The following is a 23073-nucleotide window of genomic DNA, read 5'->3' as shown; positions in this document are numbered from 1 at the left end:
CGCAGGGTTCTCAGGTAGGAACGGAGATCTTTATTTATGCAGCGAAGGTCCTCCAGACAGAGTCTAAAGCGGGCTATGAAATTATCCTAGGTCACACTTCTTCCGATAAAATAAACCAGGAAGAAGTGTGGCTATAAAACTATCAAAAAACGAAATCACTCCGCTCTAGGAGGAAAACAAAAAGGCTTTTAAATTTATCAAAATAACCAACGCACTCTATTGACGGAGGCAACGTCTCAAAAACAAAATCACTCCTTATAGAGGAAAACAAAAAACTTTTAATCTTATCAAAATAACAAACGCACTCTTTTAGACGGAGGCAACGTCCCAAAAACAAAATCACTCCTTCCGGAGGAAAAACAAAGAACTATGAAAGATTAATGTTGCATCTAACCTAGGAATACAAAACTTAAGCAAAACCAAAAACAACCTGCGTGGAGGTGAAGGCACTGGGCCGATCGAAGATCCTGAATAACAACAAAAAGGAACCTGTGACGTGGCAGAACGAGGTAGAACACATGGGTAATGACGAACACACTGGCACAGGACAAAGGGAGACGCAGACTATTAATACACATGGAGGGGAAATGGGGAACAGGTGGACACAATCAGGAATCAGGGAAGACAATCAGACTGGTGACACATGAGGAAGGGTAAGTGACCTGAAACGAGAGGAGTTATTATTTCAAAATAAAACCGTAAATGACAAGACAAAATGCCCCACAGAGTAAAACAACAGACAATTTCACCGCGGTGTGACAATTACTACTGAATAAGAACAATAATCAATCACATGGAGCGTATATATATGTATATATATATACAGTATATGTATGCAATCCATACACTCACAGTTTTTGTAGGCTCTGGTACTTGAAGAATGCGTTTGCTTTCAGTTTCTGAAGACGGTTCCTCTGCAGGGACCTGAAGGGTAGAAACAGGCTCAGGTTTAGGACAATTTAAGGGATCAGCCCCATTCCTTCAGATTTTAAAGGTTGTGATTCCCTTGATGCATGTTTGGATGATTAAAGTTCTCTATTCTACTAAGAATATCTATACGCTTCAAAAAGGCACAAAGACAGGTTGTCAATGTTATTCTGATTTTCTATGTTTACATTTTCTAGCAGAACCCAAAATAGAATAATGTGCCTGGAAGTGAGCATAATAATGTCCCCATAAGGCAATGATACCCCCTTTGAATAAAATAGTCAGTCAGATATAAATCATTTCACAACTCAAAACAACACAGCAGAGAAATGAAAAACACCCAGAGTGAATTTTCAGAAAGTCTATAAAAATGCCCTCTAGGTGTTCTTAATCCATCTGATCACCTTAAAGTGACTCGGCTGATGAACCGGTCGGTTTATCTGTTGATCGGAAAGCTTTTAACGGATTAAAGGGCTGATTGAGGGCTCAACCCGTCAAACGCATGTTTAAGATTGTCCTACTGTGAACACCTTCGTTCTCTCGCCTTGTGTTTCTCGGGCCAACTGACGGACGACTGAAATTTCTGTGGCGTTACTCAAAGTACCCACAGGAGGGCTTGTAAACAAACAAAAACAAACGTGTCTGCCTGGTAAATAGCCTCAGAGGCCTTTTTTAAAAGTCCTTCACCCTTGACGTGCTTTTACATCAGGAGCCTGTGGCTTTGTTTGGTCTCCTCGCTGGTGTTGAGATTAAACCACGTGGCCCTTTATGACCTTTGGCTACACTCGATGGTTTCTTTCCACGCTCACCTGCTGTGCTAAAGCTGTTTATTTTTTAGATGTGAGGATTTTAAGCTTTTCCTTAATAGGCTTGGGAATATTTAATGAAAAAAACAAGATGTTTTCTGACATTTTCTGACCAGAAAATGAGCAACACAAGAATCCTTGTGAGAGAATCAGCTCATTTTGGAAAAAAACACCGTGAAGATTTTTCCCAGTCAATGAGTCCAAGTAACGAAAGACAACAGGGCCAAACCTCCTGATTCAAAATAACTCATTTGCATAAAACTAAAAACTGAAAACCTCAAACAAACTGGGCCTGTGGGCCAAAGCGTTGCTGCAGATATTTAACTGTCTGGGAACATAACTGAACAAAAAAAAATACTTTCTGTTGTATTTTATTCAATAAAATATCAGTGACCAGTCCACTTTATAAAAGGCTCAGCACTCATCCATTAACTACCATTAAAAAAACATAATAAAAATTAGGATCAGGAGGATCAGGAGGATCAGGAATGAGGAATCAGCAAACGTTTATTGCCATAATATGTTAGACATACATGGAAATTGTCTTGGCGGTTGGTGCATGACGGAAGAAAGTAAAAATGTCAAAACATATGTGAATTGTCAAAAAGTCAAGGGGGTCACAAGTCTTCCTCTTGGCACCGTGAACGCCTGCACAAAAAGGTCACAGGCAACCGGAACCAGAATAAACAAATAAACACGCTGGTGGGAGTCTGAACCTTTGCCCTAAAACAACATGTGGACGCCTAAACGTCCGTCGCTGTGGTTTCAGCTGCGCTCTAAAACTCACGGAGGGAGACACAGTTCTGCTGGGACACTTTTTTTGGCAGCGAGGCTCCAGGAGGAAGGGAGGAAGCGTGTGAAAACAGTTTGCAGCCCAAAAACAAAGCGAACGATCCCGGGTCCGTTCGACAAAGCAGACGCTTTGAGAGGGACGCCGTGGACGGGGCCGACCCGCCTGCCAATCATCACACACACACACAGAGCCACAGAGTCACGGGATGAGCAGTAAAGGATTCAAAGCCGGCTCACATCATGGTAACGTTCATCGCCACCGCCGGGATGTCCAGAAGGTGAGCGCCGTCACAGTCCAGCTCCAGGTCCCTGCACTGGCACAGCTCAGGGATCCCACCCAGCACTGGAGGGATGGAGGAGAGGGGGGGGGGGGGGGTGAGGGGGGGTTATGAGTCATCAGAGGACACTTCAGTCAACCGGGCCATGTGCTGCCAAAGAGTCGAGACTTGGGATAGAACTCAAAGTGTGACTTAGAGGAGGAACACAGAGGAAACCACCGTGTTTTCAGTCTCTGACATCACGTAGGTTTTATTGTTTCCTTTGATACTCAAGGCCATTCTCATTTGCAGGAACTAGGAGACATTTTAGACCATACGTGTCTCACACTCCAAGCGGACTGAATGTTTTCCGGGTTACTAAAAAAATAAATATAATAAGACCAGCATGACCTGAGCAGGTGTTGTTATATTTATAAAAGTTCAGGTACATTTTTGATAGATAGACCTTGGTTGAATAAAACACAATGTTGCAAACTCTTTGCTCCGGCTGAGCCTACTCTCAAATAAACCCAATTTGCACTCCATTAAAACACAGCTAGAAAGTTCCCTTCCACACAGAGATGCATCCACGTTGAGGGAACACACCAAATCCAATCAACATTATCATTTCATTTTTAACTACATTAACTGCGTAAAAGGCTGACCGTAGAACGGGTCCTTGTAATAGTTTTTTAATGATTGTGTTGGATATCTCTAACATTCCAAATCTTTGGATTTAAAGTAAGTGAACAACGGCTCTCACTCATCCGTGCTCAACAAAAGCCACGATTAAGAGGCCGCGCGGTTTAGAAACCCCATTCTTTTATTTACTTCTTCTTAAATAACATTTTCATGACCCCAATGTAACATTTCACACAAACGTATGCTCATTCATTCACATACACCCCTCCTTTAAAACCAGATGCTCAAAACTAGCATTAGCCTTAATGGACCTTAATCAAACAGTCAATTAACTTTTAAGGGATGAAAGACAAATTAAATATTTGTTAAACTAAAAATGTCCTTCAAATAGTTTCTTTTTTATCGAGTTCAGTAGCATTAATAAATGTAGTTTATTTACGTATACTTTTTATCTGAAGCTCCACGATGAGGGAAAAACCCTGAAGGAAACCAGACAGAGTGATTATGACATCATCTTTCACCATTAACCAGTGTGCCGTTATGCGGCGGGCGCCACGGGTTCCTTTCAAAGGAAACAGATCTATGAAACAGCGGTGAGCGCCAACAAAAAAGAAACAAGGCTCTCAAGGACATTAATATCGCTGCCGAAGCACTGCGGGCTGAAACGATCTTCAGTTCAAACGTGGATACGCGTGGTGTAGATAACACCGGTACTTACAGCAGACGTTGGACCTGGTCCCCGCGTTGTAGCTGGGCATTCCAAAGTACTTGTCGAAAAGATGGGGCCACCCGTTATTGTCTCCTGGAAGAGAATACAGGACAAAGGGCAGCGATTTTATTAAGTATCATTTAAGGGGGTTCGGAGGTTCCCTCCCACCTTTGTGATAGAATGACCTTCACCTTACCCACAGCTGCCCGAGGGCGGGGTTCATGTTCTGCTGCTTGGTGAGGATTGCAGGCATATGTAATACAATGATGACCTGTACTGTGATAGCTATGCAGGTGGAAGCCATTGCTGTACATCAAAGGGTTTACCTCACAATTCCCCACCGTGATGGCGGCACCAAACGTATTTGGTATTTGGTTCCTTTGTTGATTTTGTTTCAATACCAGAAACTTATCGGCGGGCCTTAAAACGCTGTCTGGAGGTCATTCAACTGGTATTTCTTGGGGTGTAATTCCCCAGGTGCCTTTTCCCCCCATTAGCCCTGTCACATTTGGAACAGATAGGCAATAACAGTAATAGTGATGCAGTAGATGTCAGATCTTAAGAATGGAAAAAAATGACCCGAATCGTCCAACAGCTGAAAAATGAGAAGTCATGAATGATATTATCAACTCAAAGTGATTTCTATTATTATCTGTCAATTATTGCGAGAGGAGCCGGGCTTCTCTCATTTTATGTCGATACTATATGTCTGTCACTCGTCACAACAACTGTGTGCAATGCCTTCTGGGACAAATAGATGGGGGAAGTTAAGCAACATGAATTGACTTTTTTTTAAATGACCAAAGCCGGAAGATTGCTCTTCATTGTGGATAAAGAGGAATTGTAACACTCCATATCTTTTGTAAGGATGAATAATTCGTTTTTGAATACGTGTACAGCAATGATTTCATCATTCAGTACTTCATTGATTCCTAGCCGTTTTATAAAACATTCAGATTCTCTACAAATGGTGAAATTCAGAGAAATCACCCAAGGAATCATGTGAAATAACTATATTGATTTGAACACAGGTGATGGAGACTCCACATGATCCGCATACCAACTGTCTTCGGACATACAACGACAAACATTTACGCCTTGAAGCACCTTTAAAGCGCCTTTAAAGTGCTTTTGTAAAGCAGGTTCAGGCCTTGTTTTGGGTCAAAGTGCAGTGAAGTGATGTTGAAAGTCTTTGGCCATGAAGCAAAGTACCAATAAACGTTGCAGTTTTAAACTGACAATGGTGCAAGATCACTAAAGTTATTACAATTCGTCTTAAGGGGGGTGAAGAGGAAAAACAGTGCTGTAAACCACAAAAATGAAAGGCATTTCATATTTGGAAAGAGGTTGAGCCTCGGGTGGTATTTAGAAACCTCAATAAACTTAACAAAAGGTTAAGTCAGGAGGATAAAGACCTGAACCGAGCTGCCTTAAGGTAGACGGGCTTTTCTCATTCACCTTCCATTCTGCTCAGCAAAGTAGGTCATCACTGTGTGCGATGCATGTTTGATCCTCAGGACACACATTTCCACGCACATACAATAAAGATCAACAATTTTTTGATATTCTTAATTTGAAATTGTAAAATGAATTGCCAGAAAGTGTGGTTTGGATAGTTGGATGGTTGTGTAATTTATCACTTACCTCAAAACTGTGAAACACACATGGTTGGTTAAGTTTAAGTTTAGGAGAAATAAATTATGTAACTTAAACAACTTCAAATAAAGACTGAAAAAAAATGTATTCCATCAATGTTGAAATTGCATCTTACGTGGGTGACAGTAATTGCACATTAAATCACCTCCTTTATATATTAGTTGGGTGAGAAGGTGCATTAAACACAGGTGGGTGAGTTTGTGCATCTCGCTCTTGCTGCTCCGGGTTCGTTGCACGCGACGCTCAAATCGTTCCTTTTTGAAAGCAGAAGCCTCAGAGGAATCTAGAAGTGATGCGGAAGACGACCCCTTCTTCCCTCTTCCCTCCGGTTTTTAATCTCACAAGATTCAGTTAATGTTGTCACAGCCAATTGGACTCCCGATGAAGCCTTTGAAGCACATCTCCCTTTGAATAGGAGTTCTGTGTCGATCATGTGATAAATAGTTCTGTGGACTTATTATTGACTTCCACAGTGATCGCTTCATGAGAAGCTGCATCCAAAGGTCATTTTCATGGATTCCGTTTGACTCGTTCTGACGGATGCAACGTTTGTTATTCTCCCCCCCCCAAAAAAACCACTAGTTTTCTGATGCAATCCAAAGCAGCACTGATACAAAAGGCAGCCAGTGTTGTATATAAAGATCAAACTGTATCACAGGAGACATAAACAACGTATGAAAAAGGTGATGAAATACATTGTGTTGATACATCACTCGTGGATAAACAAAGGAAACTAAGTGCTGTCGTCTTTATTAACATTGCTTCGATTCGTATTCACAACTCGCTCTTGGCATAAATACTCACATTTCTCTCCGTTCCCTACAACTGACTCTGAGTTTATCAAAAGCTGCATTAATGCGAGACGGATCCGGGGGTCGTTGAACTTGAAAACTAGATTCCACCGCGCTGTCCCAACGGGATCTGCTCCCATCTTCCGTCACAGACGAGGTTATGAGATGAGAAATCAGTGTCCATGAGGATTCTGTTGTATTCACAAGAACTAAAATCAGACAAGACGTCGCCAGAGGGGTTGCATTTAATCCCCAGCGGGTTGTTGTTCGCACGTGGATTCCTGTGTAAGCCGCGACTTCATCTCATTGAGCCGTTAAAGCTCCCATGTGAGAGCTGCGTTGCTCCCTCAACGCGACTGAGAGGATCTGCACCTCCTGGTGTGAAGGACAACGTTCACGCTTTAAGATAGAAGACGACAGCAGACACATCCAGTCGGTTCCAGGAGAGGCAGAGGATACAAAACACATCAGGCTTGGAACATAAAGACAACGACCCGAGGGTTACAGACTTTACTAATCATATGAGAGCAATGCGATCCTGCAAAGGGGCTTGAATGAAACAGAACTAACTAAGAGCCCAACATAGCTGCCAACACTAGTCTTAATCATCCGGGATTGACTTTTTTTTAAATGGGGAAAAAAAACACTAATTGTGTTTGGTGTGTATTTTTTGTGCAATTATGTGCTACTTGAGTTTAAATGCAATCGTAAACCAGATACCCACAAATGATGAGGATGGTGATTGCAGGTTAGTTTAGAGCAGGCAATTTCCATCCACTCAATACACTTTGCTGAAAATATAGAGCGCAGTAAGTACAGAAAGTTTCCAAAACCCGCTGTGCTTCGATGCGGTTGCTAAGCTACGATGGAGGAATCCACGTTGGAGGGGAGGGCTGAAGCCAAAAAAAAATCAATTGCTTCGGAAAAAGCTAAAGACAAAATACGCAGAAAGTTTTTCATATCTTTTGGGGTTGTTTTTGGAGACCATTTATTAATCTTCAAAACGGTTGGTCTCAAGGTAATCTACATTCATGAAAAGCCTTGAGACACCACACAGAGGAAATCTATATTTCGGCAATTAGTCACTGACACGGCATGTGATGGAATAGCATATTTAGTTTACATTATTTTCCATCAACAGTGCAATTAGATGGAAAGGAAACCATCAAGGCGATTCCATGTTCTGATTAACCCTGAAAGTGAAATTTTCTGAATTTCACGGTCGCTTTCGACTGTGCCTTCAAAATGCAGATTCATTTGTGACTCATTTAATCCCTGTGATGATAGACATAAGTTAAATAGACTTCTCAACAAAACCAATATTTAAAACGCGGGCGCAGTGATTCTAAATGGAGAGATAAGGGGAACAATGTGATGCATTTGAGGTCAAACCCAAAGAAACAAACTAAATAATAACTAATAATAAATAAAATAATCTGCAAAACGCACAGCTGTGATAACAAGCCAGAGCCTTTCCACCATCTGTGGACGACTTCCACGAGGGCGGAAGGCAGGCTGCCCGCTCCTCTGCAGGCCGGGACACCTGTGCTGTGAATGTACTCAAATGAGCCCACTTCAGATCCATCAAAAAGGCAACAGGGAAAAGATCTCAAACAAAGAGGTGTGACCTACACGGCTCCTCGGGAGCCTCCCAACCGAGACATCAGCATCAACATCCTCCACTCGATTTCATCCCAGACATCTGGTCAGGAACTGCCCGGGAGTCTAAGGGAACAGAACAAGCCGGTCGGCAGGGACGTGCTGCACAGGATGCGTGGGGGGGGGGGGGGGGGGCGTTCTGTAGGATCCAGGCTCAGACGGATGGAAGAACTTATTTCGTGCCCGGGGGGGGGGGAGAGGGGGGGGGAGTGGGCGCACTTCTCCATCACCTCATCTTCCATCGCCAAGGCACTTCCAATCTCCCCGCTGGAAGGGAATTGGCTTGGTCACGCTGTGTTCTGTTCGGTGCAGATCTTCATACCTGCAGCTGAATGCACTGCAAGTAGCTAAAGCTACAAAGGGGGCTGAAACGGTTGAATGAATCAATTCTTAGAAAACACTTCATCCACCTCAAGTCTCTGATGTTCATTTTTAAAATAACCACCACACCACAATGGGCTTGAAATGAGAAACTTGACTGTACGTCTTTCCCCATTTCGTCAACGAATCTGATCTTCTTTAAGAGGATTAACCCGTGAAGACCAGAGTCCCAGCAGCCAACCGAACCCACCGGCGGTTTGGGTTGAGCTCGGAACAAATACACAGCGGGTGTTTGCAAAGATTGACTTAAAGCGAGAGCTTAAAGAGGTTTTGCACCTAATCCCCTTTCACACATAAAGCCTCATCCAGAAATGTACCTGAATTGATCCATTCCTGGGTTTCTGCTGGAGTTGATATGAAACAAAATGGTCAATTTCATGCTACAAGACAAAGTTTGAAAATCCAAACGTGTGCTTGTCCCCACGTGAAGGTCGAAGAAAAGCAGCAATTTACCAAAAAAGGCATGAAGCTAGTTAACAAAATTAATTTAGGTGACAAACAGTTGAAAAAGGGCACATTCCTTACAAACAGAACTTTAGTAAAGAAGCAACTTTAAATCACTGATAACCGACTGAATGCGTTTTATCAGAGAAATGGTCTCATTTTGGAAAAAACATGCTCTTTCCCTTTAGCACCAAAATAGAATGGGGTCGTTTTGGGCCCGTCCAGAGCCCACCTCTGGTTTGTCCGTTCGGGGCTACCGTAGAAAAATGGCGGCCGACTCGGGCAAGAGGAAGTGCTCGTTCTAAAGTGACGCAAACGCAAAAGATTCTCATTCTGAGGTGAGAAGGACAATTATAACAATAGAAAAACTATAAATCTAAACGCACGCTGCTGTCAGTCAGTGTTTGTGTGATTAATTCATGCTTTCTAAAAACATAATAACTTTTTCAAGCAAGGTCCCACACGGTTATTTCGAATGTTTCAATTATTTTGTTTTGCGGCTTGTGCAATATTTCTTGTAGAATCAGATACCTCATTATAAAGAGCACAAACACACAATTAATCGTATGAGAATATTTCCAAAACAATTTATCAACAGTAAGGTAGATAACTGCCATGTTATTTCAGCAGGTTCATACTGAAAGGTAACTGTGAAATAGTGGGTGCTGTAGTAGTTGTAACAAAAGTACGGTTACTAAAGTATTGGAAAATAGGATGTCGTTCATAGAGGATATGATTTTTTTCTTCTTCTACAAAGCCTCAACCAGCCTGAAGGATTTCCTGGAGATGTTGCCAGAGTGCTCAGACAGTTTGTGCCACTTGCTTCACTTTATTGGAAAAGAAGGACAGCTTATTTTTCGACAGTCTGCTGTCGTCATTTTCTGCAGCGGTGGAATCAAAAAGAAGAAAAAGAACCTTGCTGGTGGGAGTCGGACGAGCTACAGGTTACACGACAGCCCTCATTTAGAGTAAAGCCGGGTGCAGGTTAGTCTTCGTATTCTGGCGACCTCCTCTTTCAGCGCTTGGGATGCTTGCTCCAATGTTATTGCACAAAACAGCGGGGAACAGAAACCTTTTAGTAGGTTTTAGCTACTGTTTGAAAACAAACAGGCTCAGAAAAACGCCGATGTAGTGGAGGCTTCGTATGTTTTAAAATCCGTTTCCCCAATCGTTGTCTTGACGGACGCCATTTGGGGAAAGCCTTGACACAGCGTAGATCGCCGGGATACACGTAAGGCATCCTGTAACAACGGATACGGCCTCCCTCTGGGCTTCCAGGGGGGAGCTGAGCATTGGCGACACTGTAGAGCACAGAATGGAGGAACCATCTCCCCCCGAGGTTCACGTCTACGAAAAAGGGCCGACAAGCATCACTTTCGGTCGGTGGATCATTTGTGGAGACGGAGATAAGAAAGCCAAACAAAACCAGGATTGTGTAAATTTCTCCGGAGCCTGATCCCAGCACAGCTCGTCTGGAACGGCACATCTGAAGCAACAAATGGGACGCAGCAGCCGGAGCGTGAAAGGGCAAAGTCCCGTGGCTTCAAACTCCATTATCATCTATTTTCAAGCAGGGGGAGTTCCCTGAGGCTCAGAGTTATCAGCTTCTTGGGGATGAGAAATATTTTGTATTTCAAAAATATGAAACGCATGAATATAAAAAAGATTCAAACAAATAAAAACAAGTCTTTTTCCCCGACCGCTCGGATGCAGGCGTCGCACTGAGCAGCTGATGCGCTCACAAACAATGACATCCTTTCTCCCAAAAGCACCACATGCTGATGACTTGTTTACTCCGTGGCAGCAGCAGGCCTTCACTGCACACCTTCACCTCGCTCGCCTTTCCTAACAAGCCTCCTCAGAGACACGGGGGGGGGAAAAACACTCGTACCAGCAGTGCCTTTGAGTGTGGAGCGAGCTGCTCTCCTACACGTTCCTCAGGGGGGGAAACCAGCTGTGGTGGACGCCGTTGTTGATCAAGATGATGTTGAGGAATCCAAAAGGGATTTTCTTTATCGAAAATGGAATCGGCAAAGAGCCAGAGAGAGAGAGGGGGGGTCATCGAAGTCTGTAGGAACATGTACAGCCATTTGCACTAATGGTTTGACGCCTGAGCAGGACGTTGGGTGTTGGGTGTGAATGCCTCGGGCTGCTCTGAAGGAGCGGGAACTGGACACGGACTTCGGTTAGTGGAAGCTTGCACACAGGAGGAAGAACGTTCCAGACATGCTGTTAGCAGGAATAGAATCATATCTGCCAGAAAGATAAATGCCTTTTTTTTTTTTTTTTACACGAGACAGACAACACAGTGTACAGTATGTCACCAAATTCACACACCTGCTACCGTGAAAAATTGTTTTTTATGGTGTCCCGGAGATCTAACTTCATGAGCAAAGCATTTCTTCTAGAAACCATTTGCATTGCATTTTGAGTACAAACGTCTCTTGAATGAAACTTTTCCAGTCCTAATCCAATCAGTGATCCCTCGGAACGTATTACACCATTCGCAACTTTCCCCCCCATGATCTCTTTCACTGAAACTTTGTTGCTGGTGTTTTATACTTTTCATCAAAGCTAGGACATTATCACCCTCCCACGGATGAAGGTGCACCCACTCCACACTCATTCAGACTGAGGACACACACACGTTCCCTCACACAGACTCTGATGATCAGACAAACGCTTCCATTGAGGATCACACGAGAATGAAGCGAAGGGCAAAAATCCAAAAGTATACCGAGAGCTTTGAGTCGCAGAAGACAAAACAGACACCCAGGAGAATAACGACGCTGCATTAAAAAGAAAAAAGAAAAAAAAGGGGGCATACACAAACAAACCCAGAGTGCTCACTAAAAAAGGCAAACAGAAGCAGGCTGCAATGCAAAAAAAAAACTGGAAATAACCATTATTTTCCAAAGAACTGAGACAATCAGGCCAATTGGTGGTGAACAGCAAGGGGTATAAGTGACGAGATAATAGGACGCAGCTGAGGAACTAAACAAGAGCAGCAGGTAAAGCAACCAGCAATATAAAGCACAACTTCTGCCACCTGATGTCATGTGATACGAATCGCCTTCATTTATCCTCTCACAGAAACCACATGTTTATTTATATAAACCTAGTTATAGACCAAGCATTTTTCTTTGCATTTTTATGTAAAATCTGTCATCTCTCTGTATCTGCACAAACAACAGGTCACCTGGCTGTCAGGTGTTGATCAGCCGGAGAAGTGCCAGACACACACACACACACACACACACACACACACACACACACATAGCAGGAGCAAAAGCAGGCGTTACTGATGCGTTTAAATCAGCGGCAAACCATCAGATGAGTTATTTTATCAAAAGCAATTTAGATTTGACCCAGATAATAGCTACGGTTTTCCAAGTCAATCAAGTAGATGAAATTCTATTGTTTTTTTCATCGTCACACACACTGTATGAAACTATTTTACGCCACCAGTAGTCGTCATTCGCTGTACTCGATCGTTCCTAAACATTCCTATTCACCTTTAACACGTGCACGCTCCACAAAGACAACGCGTTCTTCACAGTCACTGAATTGATTTGGATCTCATTGAACTTGTCCGACTGTGATGAAGCTCTTCGGAAGGTTACCCGTCATTTTTGACAATACGAGACTCCAGCGCTCAACACAAAGAAACACATGTCCTCTGCTTCCAGAACACCATCATCACTCAAGCTGTAAATTAAATGCAGTTAAAAGTATATATATATGCATTTTTTATCTCTTCGTGTACGAGTCCGTAGGTGAAGAAAGTAATTGCTTAAGCGTGCGTGGGTGTGGATGGTGGAAAAGGGAAAGCCAGATCTTACATAACTCAAGAGAGAGAAGAGCGTAGATTTGAACACGGATTAACAGCAGACCGAAATAAGAATGGATCACAAATCAATGCAAGAGTATGTAAAACATCTGGTGTGTGTGTGTGTGTTTTTTCTCTCCTTTTTTTTTTGCTTTTTCTTCGTTTACTGGACAGATGTCTCCCCCGTAGTAAAATGCAAATAGGTGTGTCGGAAGAGGCCGGTTTCGTTGTAATGCGTCAACATCAACAGTGAAGGTCAGAGGTCGCGCGTTGTTCTTTTGGAATCTGGGGACACCGTTTGCCGCCCTGCGCTCATGCCGCAGGTTCCTGTTGAATGGTGGGTGATTAAAGGCGTGCGTGACCCCGCTGTGCAGCATCTCTGCGCGGCGCCGTCTGCTGCTGCCGGGGCAAAGGCCTTTGTTTACACACTTGTCTCATGATGGTGTGCCGCGTTGTCAGCGTTTTTTCCCTCTTTCTATTAACGGTAATTAAACGCTTTCAGTCCTTGAAGAGACTGCACGAAGCACCGGAAAACAAAGGATCACGAGGGCGAAGGTTGGGTGTCTGAGGAAATTCGTTGGTTATAATTTGACAGGTGTTTCGCGAGCGGCTTTTATTCTTTCGGCACAGGAGTGGCGAATGATTATCGCCTCTTTGAGGTAAACCCAGTCACGCAGTCAGTCGCGTGCTTGTCGAGTGTTACCTGGCATCTTTGGGGTCCTTTTGGTTTGAAAGTTAACAAAAAGCTGCCACGATGGTTTACTTCCTGGGCGTTGATCTCCGAGCTGCTTTGTGCTTCTCTTCACGTAGCCGGTGCACGTAGACGTTTTCGTATTTCAGTTTTTTTTGTACTAACGTAGTTAACGTTTTTAGACATTTTGACTTGATATGGTTGTGGATATTTATTTTGACATATTTCTTCTCACTTTTTGCTGTTTTTTATATTTCATATAAGGTTAATGACCGTTCTGCGTGTTCAAATAAAGAAGTTACCAAAATGAATACGTACAGTAATTTACCAGCTCAGAATTGGATTGTATTTGATCGGCAGCGGTGAAAATTACCACAGTTCTCCTCATCTGCTTGATTGCCGCAGTCATCGATGCCATTGCAGTGCAGGAGTTGAGGGAGGCACATGGTCAGGTTCCCACACGGGAAATACCCAAGAGGGCACGCCGCCGTGTCCTCCGTGACATTGAGTGCTATAAACAAAAGCAGAAAAGGCCAGAGTGAGATTATGAACGCAGCATCGTGAGCCCTCCAGAGACATGAATCAGAGTTGCTGGTTTCAGAACACTGCCAGTTGAATACCGGTGACCTTGTATGGCCGAGTAAACCAGGCTGTGGGAATATTTGACTTTGCATCGGCGCCACTTGGTCAGATTACACACAAAGTAGGTCGGCCCACAGCGGAGGTCCGGCAGCAACTGGCCCACCGCTGAGCGACCCACATCCCCCCCCCCCCCCCCCCCCCCCCCCCCCACACCCCCCACCGATGGCAGAATCAGAACCAGGTCTGAGCAGTGCTGACAGTCGGACTAAGAGCATTTCACCTTGGAGTCTTGTGTTAGGAAGCACTGTGGAGGAGTTTCTGCGTCTCGTAAAAAGGAAGCTTACAGTAAGTGTCCATTTGTCTAATCCCAAAGACAGAAGCTCAGATGAAAACACGCGGAGGGAGAGCGGCTCCCGGCCCGGGTACACATTACTGTACAATGTGTTTGCACAGGATGTCAGATAAAGCCTCTTTAATCAACAGTTAAGCAGCAGCATCAAAATATTGTGAGGGGAAATGTGCATCTGGCTCAACAAGCCTCTAAAGTTAAAAATATCTATCTAATAATAACTAATTAAGAAGGGAATATAATTTATTATCCACATCATTATCAACAGCTTGATCCACATTGATTGATGATGTCATTACGTCTCAGAGGTCTTAAGCCATCACTGCTTTTTAAAAATTTACTCTGCAAATTTTGAATCATATTTTTATGAATTTACTCTGGGAACATATTAGGATTATTTTTCTGGGAAATAAATTAGACATCACAGATGAGTTTGCTGGTTGAATAACTTCAAATGGAACTCTTAATGTCTTGCAAGATAACTATAAAAGCTCTTTGGAGGCTAAATCCTGCTGCTGGATCCCGAGAGGCCGTCTATCTATGAACTAAGATCCGATAGCTTTGACCTCAGCTCAGAGTCACGTTAAATCAAAAAATACATTTTATAATCTGTTTATGTCCGTCTTGAGCCGTCAGTGTTATTAATGCATAATAATAATACAAAGCAATAAATGAACAATGTATTGTGATTACTGGAAGAGGAACAATTCACTTTTCGGTTCGCATTGCATGCCACTCAAGTTCTAAATGAACTCATCAAAATGTTAATATTCTACACCGAGTCTGGTTTAAATCTTTAACCGAAGCAGAACAAACGTGAGATATGTCCAGCTGATAGTCACGTGAAACTCATGACATTACAATGTGCGGATGGTCTGCAACTTGACCGCCTCAGAAATAAAGCCGCTGGTGAGTCGGGTTTTAAGCTGTTTGATGTAAAGTGCTTCAGATGGGATGAGGGAGTGACTTGGCTGGTCTTGGGCTTTCCTTTGCACGATTCTGGGACCGAAGGTTTCATGGCCAGATTGCACAGACAGTGGAAATGGAAAAAAAGATATCTCGGATCACTGTGCAGCAGTTGGCATTTAACCTTCCTTCTCAGCATGATAAAGAAAATGTATTCCAAACGGAAAAAAACGTACAGCAGGTGCATCTGGGATTAGAGAATATAAAATGTTGAATGGATTCCTATCACGCTCTATACCGTCTTAATGTCTTTGGTGATATAGTGCTCCTACACTATGCTCTCCATGCTCAAGTACAAGAGACTCAAAGTGAAATGTTCTTCTGACTGGATGCAAGGTCAAGACGGTCATATTGAGTCCACCTGAGACAGCACTTCATTTACATTTTAAAGAAAGCACCTGAACACGAAAGAAGTTTGTTCCGTTTAGGGGGACAGATACATCTCATCAAATGCAGGATGGAAGAACACTTCCTTGTTTCCGTGGGGGAAACTTTTTCGGCTTTTCGTTTCACTGAAACGCCGCCGTAAATATACTCTGTCTTGCTTGGGAATTGGAATAAGAAGCGGCGTATTTGTGGTTCTTACATGTCAACACTGTATATGTGGTGTGCATCAATACTGTCATTTTATTTTGTTGGTTATTCTGGGTGACATCTGTGTTGTGCACCACGACTCCTCAGCTGCTGCTCCACACTCAACGGAAGGGAAACGGCGATTTGGCAGACTGGCCTCTCGGATAACTCGGACTCATCCACTGCCTCCTGCTGCAGATTCAATGAACTGACTCGGGCAAACAGAAGCTGATAAGGACCACAACCAGAACCGTGGCAGGCGCATCGCCAAGCTACCCCTTAAGGCAGGTCCGGCTGTGGGTCGTGATCCAGGAGATCCCAGCGGAAGCTGGAGCGCTGCCTGTCGTCTGTTGACTGACACAATGTAAACGGTAGAATCTTAATTGGTTGCTGTAGGAAGGACCGTTTTCCCTAAAGGGGGCACAGGGGATGGCCCATTATGATTTATTCATTGCTTTTTTTTCCCTTTCTCCACAGCTCCAGCTAGAAAGCAAGCCGTCATGCAGCGGATTCCTGTCTCGACCCCCCCCCTCCCTCCCTCCCCTCCCCTCCCACCAGAGCCTCACGGTACCCTGAGCGCATCAGCAGCTTGAACCTCAATGCACGAAGGCAAACTGGTCCACAGTCACACAGAAGAAGAATTTCACGCCCACCTGCCCAAAAAATGGAAGAAAAGGTAGAAATTTCCTCAATTGGGATGAGATTGTTTATGATTTATGAGGCGTTCTGACCCAGAAAAAGAATTGCTGCCAGTCCTAGTTCAGTGTGCGGATACCTTTTGGTTCTGTGGGCTTCACACGGACCTGTAAGTGTCCTTGACAAAAGGATGCGAGCGGGACCACTGGAGCGCGACTGATGCAGCTCACCTTATGAAATGTAACAGGGTGATGGATGAACTGCTTAATAAACAGACAGAAAACAAACAAATCCACAGCACTCAGTGGAAAGAGAGAGGGGCAAAAAAGCACAAAGATCGGATTCTGCTCCACATTTATTCCACTTAAATTTAGATTCATTCCGGATTCATTTGGAGTCGCAAGCATGCTTCTTCATCAAACAACTGTTCTGCACAATCTGCGCAACCATTGACGACAGCGCGATGACCGGGATTCACTGAGGCTTCAAAACGAGTCAACCGGAGAAGTTGCGCCACTCACCCGACACCCCGCAGAGCAGCGCCACGGCCACGTACACGTGCACGTGCATGGTCCCCCTCGAAGTTCCCACGCAGATCGCCAGGGTTGTTGGCGGCGAGGCAGCAGTGGCGAGCCGCTCGTGCCCAACGCTGGAAACCCGCGCGTAAAAAAAACAAATCGGAAGGATAAAAGTTTGTGGGATGGAGGCGCGCGGGTCAGAGGCAGCTGCTGCGGCAGGAGAGGATGCGAGCGGGACGACTGGACCACCACTGCGGTCACTTCGCAGAGGGTTTAACTCCGTCTGCGCCCGGTCCGACTGGGAGGAAGGTCCGACGAATCAGCGGGCATGGCGTGACGCGCGAGCAGCGGCGACAGCACAGGTGCAGCGAGCGCACGGAGGGGTGGGAGTGAGAGAAAAGGGAGGGGAGGGGGGAGGAAATGGAGGATTTATAGGAAACAAATTGGCGGTGACACGCTGCTGTGCAGATTCGTCATGAATGCTTTTTTGTAAACGGTCAACCCTGCAGATGTTTTGCAAAAGAGGCCGGATGCATTAACTTGTTTCTATTTCTAAATAGAATAAAACAACACTGGTAAGATTTCCTGGGAGAGTTCTCCATTATATGCACGAAACTCTTTATGAATCGGTTGGCATGAAAGACTTCTTCCACTAATACATTGTCCATCTGGACTGACACATGCAGGCCTCTAAAGGTGCAACAATGAAAGGGTTAAGAATAACGTGACCAAACACCATGCTGGTGAAGTTTCCAAATGGTAGAAGAACTCCTTACACGAGCCAGATTCCTTTGTATGTGCAAATGCACAAATGTGCCCACTGCTCAAAAAGTGCCAAAGGCCTCCCTTAGAGACACATTCATCACCAGTGACAGAACCCTGGGCTCCAGTGTGCCAAAGGACACTGTGACATGTAAACTGCAGAGGCCATGGGGGTAATACCTTTCACGCGCTCTAAATGGGAGCAGTACATGTATGAATGCACTATTACCTCTCAGGGACTCCGATTTCCACGGTAATATGCAGACACGTTGTTATTGACAAGCACTTTTCCAAGGTTGAAAATAACCTGCAAGAATTACATTTACTGTCACTGAAAAGCCTCCGATTGATCAGAACATCAGACGAGCCCCGTGGCTAATTGGCAATCTACCGTGGCTTGCGATATTTTGGCAGTCATTGAATTACGCCACCAAAGGCATCTCCAAGCAGATCTTCAAATTGTCTCTCTGTTCTTGTAAAAGGGGATTGCATCTTTATTTTGAGGATTCGCGGCTTCAGAATTAAAAAGTTATTTTTGGTAGATGCCGGTTGTTACTGTCTCTCTCTGAGATATGAAGATACGTGATTATTTTATATTTCCTGATGATCGTCAGTTTAATTTCCCTTGATTTAAGCCTCTCACTGCTGAAGTGTGTCACCAGAGATCGCATGGAGGATCTAATATTGTCCGATGGTCAATAGTGGTGGCAATACGACACCTTATTTTGTGGGACAAAAACATGCTACGACCTCAATTAATTTGAATGAATTAAATATGTCAGAAGACCTTACTCTTATTAACAATAGGCTTCATTTACCGTTAAAGGTTCAAACTGACAATTAATGGTGGAATGTGGAATCAGTGGAAAAAAGTACTTCCCAAAGCTAATGCAGGTTTTATGCTGAGCGGGCATATTGAATTTAGTTAGTGAAGTTGTTTTTCCAGTTGGCTTTCCAGTTGGCTTACACACACACACACACACACGTACACACAGAGTGTACACACAAACACACACGCTGATGGCTGAGTTTGGAGGGATTTGGGCCAACAGCGAGGATCAAGTTGTCTGTTGTCATTATAAATTATACATTGCTTTACAGCTTCCTTCATTAGAAAAAGTAATTAATAATTCAAAGACATATAGAATCACAGCAATGTAGAGGGACACTTTACATTTTGTGAGTGTTGAGGGAGTGTGCAGCTGTGTGTGCATGTGTGTGTAACATCGCTATGTTTTCATAGCTTTACAGAGTTAATCTTATTAATGCGTTTAATGCATCAGTTCTCTACATTCTAGCGCATGTGTAGGATGTCACATGGTTCCAACAACTGCACATCCTGTGCACACCTTTGTGTACAGAATGTACGTCTAAATGAATCTCAGACCTCTAATGAAATGAACTTTGACAGTGTTCCAGCTGGCTGTCGCATCTAATGATTTGATAAATGATAACCTTCTCAGTAAAAATAGAATCATCACAGGCTCTGACTAATACATGCTGCAGTTCAGTGGAGGACTTGCATTTTCTATTTTCTTCACTAAAGCTGCCAACGTGGAGGACGGTTTTAAATGTCCTTTGATCACTTTGTTTTGGAATTTATAGTAAAATGGGTTAACCATCCTGCCGCAAGCGACAATAGGGACTTCACCCTCAACGTTATCAATGATAACACTGAATTATTCCTGATCTTCGGTTGCATCCATTGCTCTTTCAATGTAAAGTAACGGAAGGCATTGAATGAGCCTGTGACATTTACATCCACAACAATGGAAGAGTCAGCAAGGTTTCCTTTAAATCATGAGTCTGATTAACCAGGGACAACTCCTCAATCACTTCCTTTATACCACGGAAACAACTTAATCAGGACGCGCTCTGATCATCCGGAGATTATTATAGACAGCAGACAATCAGTGTTCACAGTGTCTCCAGTGTATTTTATAAAACACCCACGTTATTCATCAAAGTACATTCCTATCAAACTAATGGAAGCAATTACTACTAACATAGTCTGGGGGGGCATTTTCATTGTTTTTTTTTATCTTCTCTTGATGGATTTGTCTCGTATCAACATGTCCGACTTCTATAAAGGGAGGTGATTCCCTTAAGTGACAATCTGGTCCACAACCTGTTTGATCTTGTTTACTTGCTGTCACCTCCTCGAAAAGCCACTTCTCTCTCTCTCTCTCTCTCTCTCTCTCTCTCTCTCTCTCTCTGTCAATGATCTTCATCACCTCCATAACAACCCAGCAGAGAGGCAGATTATCTGCTGTTTCATTAGAAAATTGTGCAGCCATTGGTAGTGAAGTTTGGACCACTGATGACACCAGCTGATGTCTTATCATTATTATTATTATAGAGATGGAGCAGCAATGGGTGCAAATGTTTCATGTGCTGAATATAATGGACCTTCTATTTGGGGAAACTCTAATCTGCTCTAATCTCTAATCTTATGTTGTAGTTTGGGGGGAAACTTTAAAAAAGCCCCGCCCCCCTCACCCCCGCTGACTGCAGATACATTTGGCTACAGTATTTTCTTAAACCAGTCAGCAGGAAAAATGAGAAGGTCGTTATTTAAATAATAGAAACATGAAAAGACAAAAGTCAGTATGATTGAATTCGGAGACACAATGCTGTCCTTTCTTTTTTTTTACTGCCAATTGAGTGCTTGAGGTCACCTTTTGTGGGGGAAACAAGACGAGAAAACTGCACTGCACAGACACATTTGATCCTTTCTCTAGGCTGTACAATTCATTTGAGGTCAAGGAAACAGTAGGAATTTCTTGGCAGTGCGTTGATGATAGAAACAGCTTACGGATACAAAAAGTTAAGTTCTTTGTAAGTACGCAAGGCTGCGGCCTCACGGTGAGCCGGTCCCCAAAGACTTTTCCATCTACGCCTCGGCCTCAGTGACACGCCGTTGCCGCGTTGTCACCTGACTAATGTGCCCTGTTATTGACCCTAATGCAGCCGGGGCCGGAGTCTTTGTGGGAGAAAAGCAGGACCACTTCGGATATCGGTCCCGGAGAACATCTTAGCCGTCTGAATTATTTTCTCTTTGACTCTTGTCACCCGTCCATCTTGTCTGGGAACAACAACTCCCTTTGACCATTGATTTCTTTCTGTCTGACAGACATTCAACTCACCTGATGGACAAGGTAATGTGCAGGTTTTTTGTGTGGGGGGATAGAATGAGAGGAACCTCTGGGTCAGTGGATGAAGAGATTAACAGCATTCACAATGGCACAGAGCTCTGCCACGAAAGGTTTCAGCTCTGTGAGTTGGTCCTCTGCTTTAAAAGCAACTTTCCTGTTCATCTTGGTCAAAAGATCCATGTACGTTGGTGTTTTAATCTGCACGCTGATGAATCGTTTCTTTGTGAAATAATTATTAGAAACACAGCAGGAGGAGCCACGTCATTCATGTAAATCTTTCAAAAGATGGATCATTTCAATGTAGCTTAAGCGCAAGTTCAGTCAGGAAGACAACCAGTCTGACTCTGTTCGCCTCCTTTGCAATTACTCTATCAGCTGATTGGAGGCGGGCACATTTTAGTAACCAATCAGATTCTACACACGGTTTCCTTAAGCCAATCACGTTGTCGTTGTCAATCTTTAAAAGTGTTCTCCTCTCTGTTGGCTGTCAGCTGTCATTTCAGCGTGTAGCTGAAGCGACCCTCCTCCACCCCAGTCACCTCCAGTTGGCATCAGCGTTGTTCCTGGTTCGTCATCAGGTTGCTGCTATTGTTTACACCACCTCCACCAGTGTCTGGACTCCAGGGGGATTGGGCTTATTGGACCTCACTATCCCTGCCTTCGGGGATAGTACTTCGTGATGGAGTCCAATCGCCAAAGACCTTGCACAATTCATATTTTATGCTTGTGGAATAAATTATTGTATTACTATTAAACGAGTCTCTCCTGATTGAAATGGTTCCAGTGGACGCTAAGGTGTGAGAGGACACAGTGGACACTAGAGTGAGGGAGGACACAGTGGACACTAGATTGAGGGAGGACACAGTGGACACAAGTGTGAAAGGACACAGTGGAGACTTGAGTGATATTTTCAACACATTACAGTAGTGAAGCAACATGACCAAACCTGTCATTACAACCAATTACAAACAGTCAGTTATAACAGCCACAAATAACTGTTTCATTGATTCATTCTCAGAATCCCGTATCGAACCTTTCAAACCAGAACCAGCAAGTGACCTGCTGGGACGATGGCAGCTGTGTTTCAAAGAACACAAAGTAACCCACGCGCCGTGGACACAGTGCTGCTCACACAGCAGTGTAAGTCTACATCTTCACTGCTCAGTCTGTGAAAGGCTTCTAAATGAGATCACACGGGTTGAACCTTATGTCTGTCAAAACCGATGGAGACATCGGTGTCAGATCTCTCTCTTGATTCATTACTGATCTCGTGCAACATAAGCGTCGATGAATACGTGAAGATGACTCCGAGCGGCATCACCTCAGCACGCAGTTGCAGTTATGAATATAGTGCATCGAAAGGGCTTCTCTTATTGATTGTGTTTCTGTATTATCGATGTTACCGAGGCACGGAATATGCAAACCCTTCCCCTCTGGGCCTTCAAGGGGCCGTCAGCGTTTGGTGATTATTCAACGTCCAGAGAGGGTTAAATCCGTTAAAGCCGAGGAGCACAGATCTCGCTCCAACGTGAATCAAAGCGCCTCCTTTCAAGGGTTTCCAGCCGTGTGTGTGATTAGCCGCAGACAGGCCGTCCATCTCCCACTGCCCCTGATCTTCTCCCATCTCGAGATGGATCGTGTCACCACCGCCCCCCCCCCCCCCCCCCACCCCCCTGGGAGCTGAGCTGAATTTGCAGCGTAAAAGATAAAACTTCAAGGTCTCAAAATGGTGGCGAGAAATGTGAAAAATAAACAGCCGCCCCGGAGACCTTCGGTTGGTCGCTGGTCCAACAGATGACAGTGGGGTGGGGCTGATGTCACGGGGACAGTTTTTAGATTTGTTAACTGACAGCCGGTCTGTTCAAGTAACATGAGCACATTAACTTAAGCATATGAGAAGCCTGGGGAGTTTGAGAAGTGAGCTCAAAATGATTTAGTCCACGGCTAC

The 23073-nt window shown here is 44.0% G+C and overlaps 1 protein-coding gene across 1 annotated transcript in view; it reads right to left on the bottom strand.

Annotated features, from left to right (window-relative positions):
• The window catches only part of rxfp1 (relaxin family peptide receptor 1), a 30878-nt gene extending 13371 nt beyond the window's left edge, over positions 1-17507 (bottom strand). Inside the window, 5 exon segments of the mRNA XM_062560479.1 lie at positions 853-924; positions 2763-2868; positions 4143-4226; positions 13958-14095; positions 17212-17507. Of these exon segments, the coding sequence (XP_062416463.1) occupies positions 853-924; positions 2763-2868; positions 4143-4226; positions 13958-14095; positions 17212-17260 (449 nt within the window). The 5' untranslated portion in view covers positions 17261-17507.
• Positions 17508-23073: the final 5566 nt, after the last annotated feature.

Source organism: Pungitius pungitius, chromosome 2 (genome assembly GCF_949316345.1).
Source record: "Pungitius pungitius chromosome 2, fPunPun2.1, whole genome shotgun sequence".
Taxonomy (NCBI): Eukaryota; Metazoa; Chordata; class Actinopteri; order Perciformes; family Gasterosteidae; genus Pungitius; species Pungitius pungitius.
This window is presented reverse-complemented; position numbering and strand designations above follow the sequence as displayed.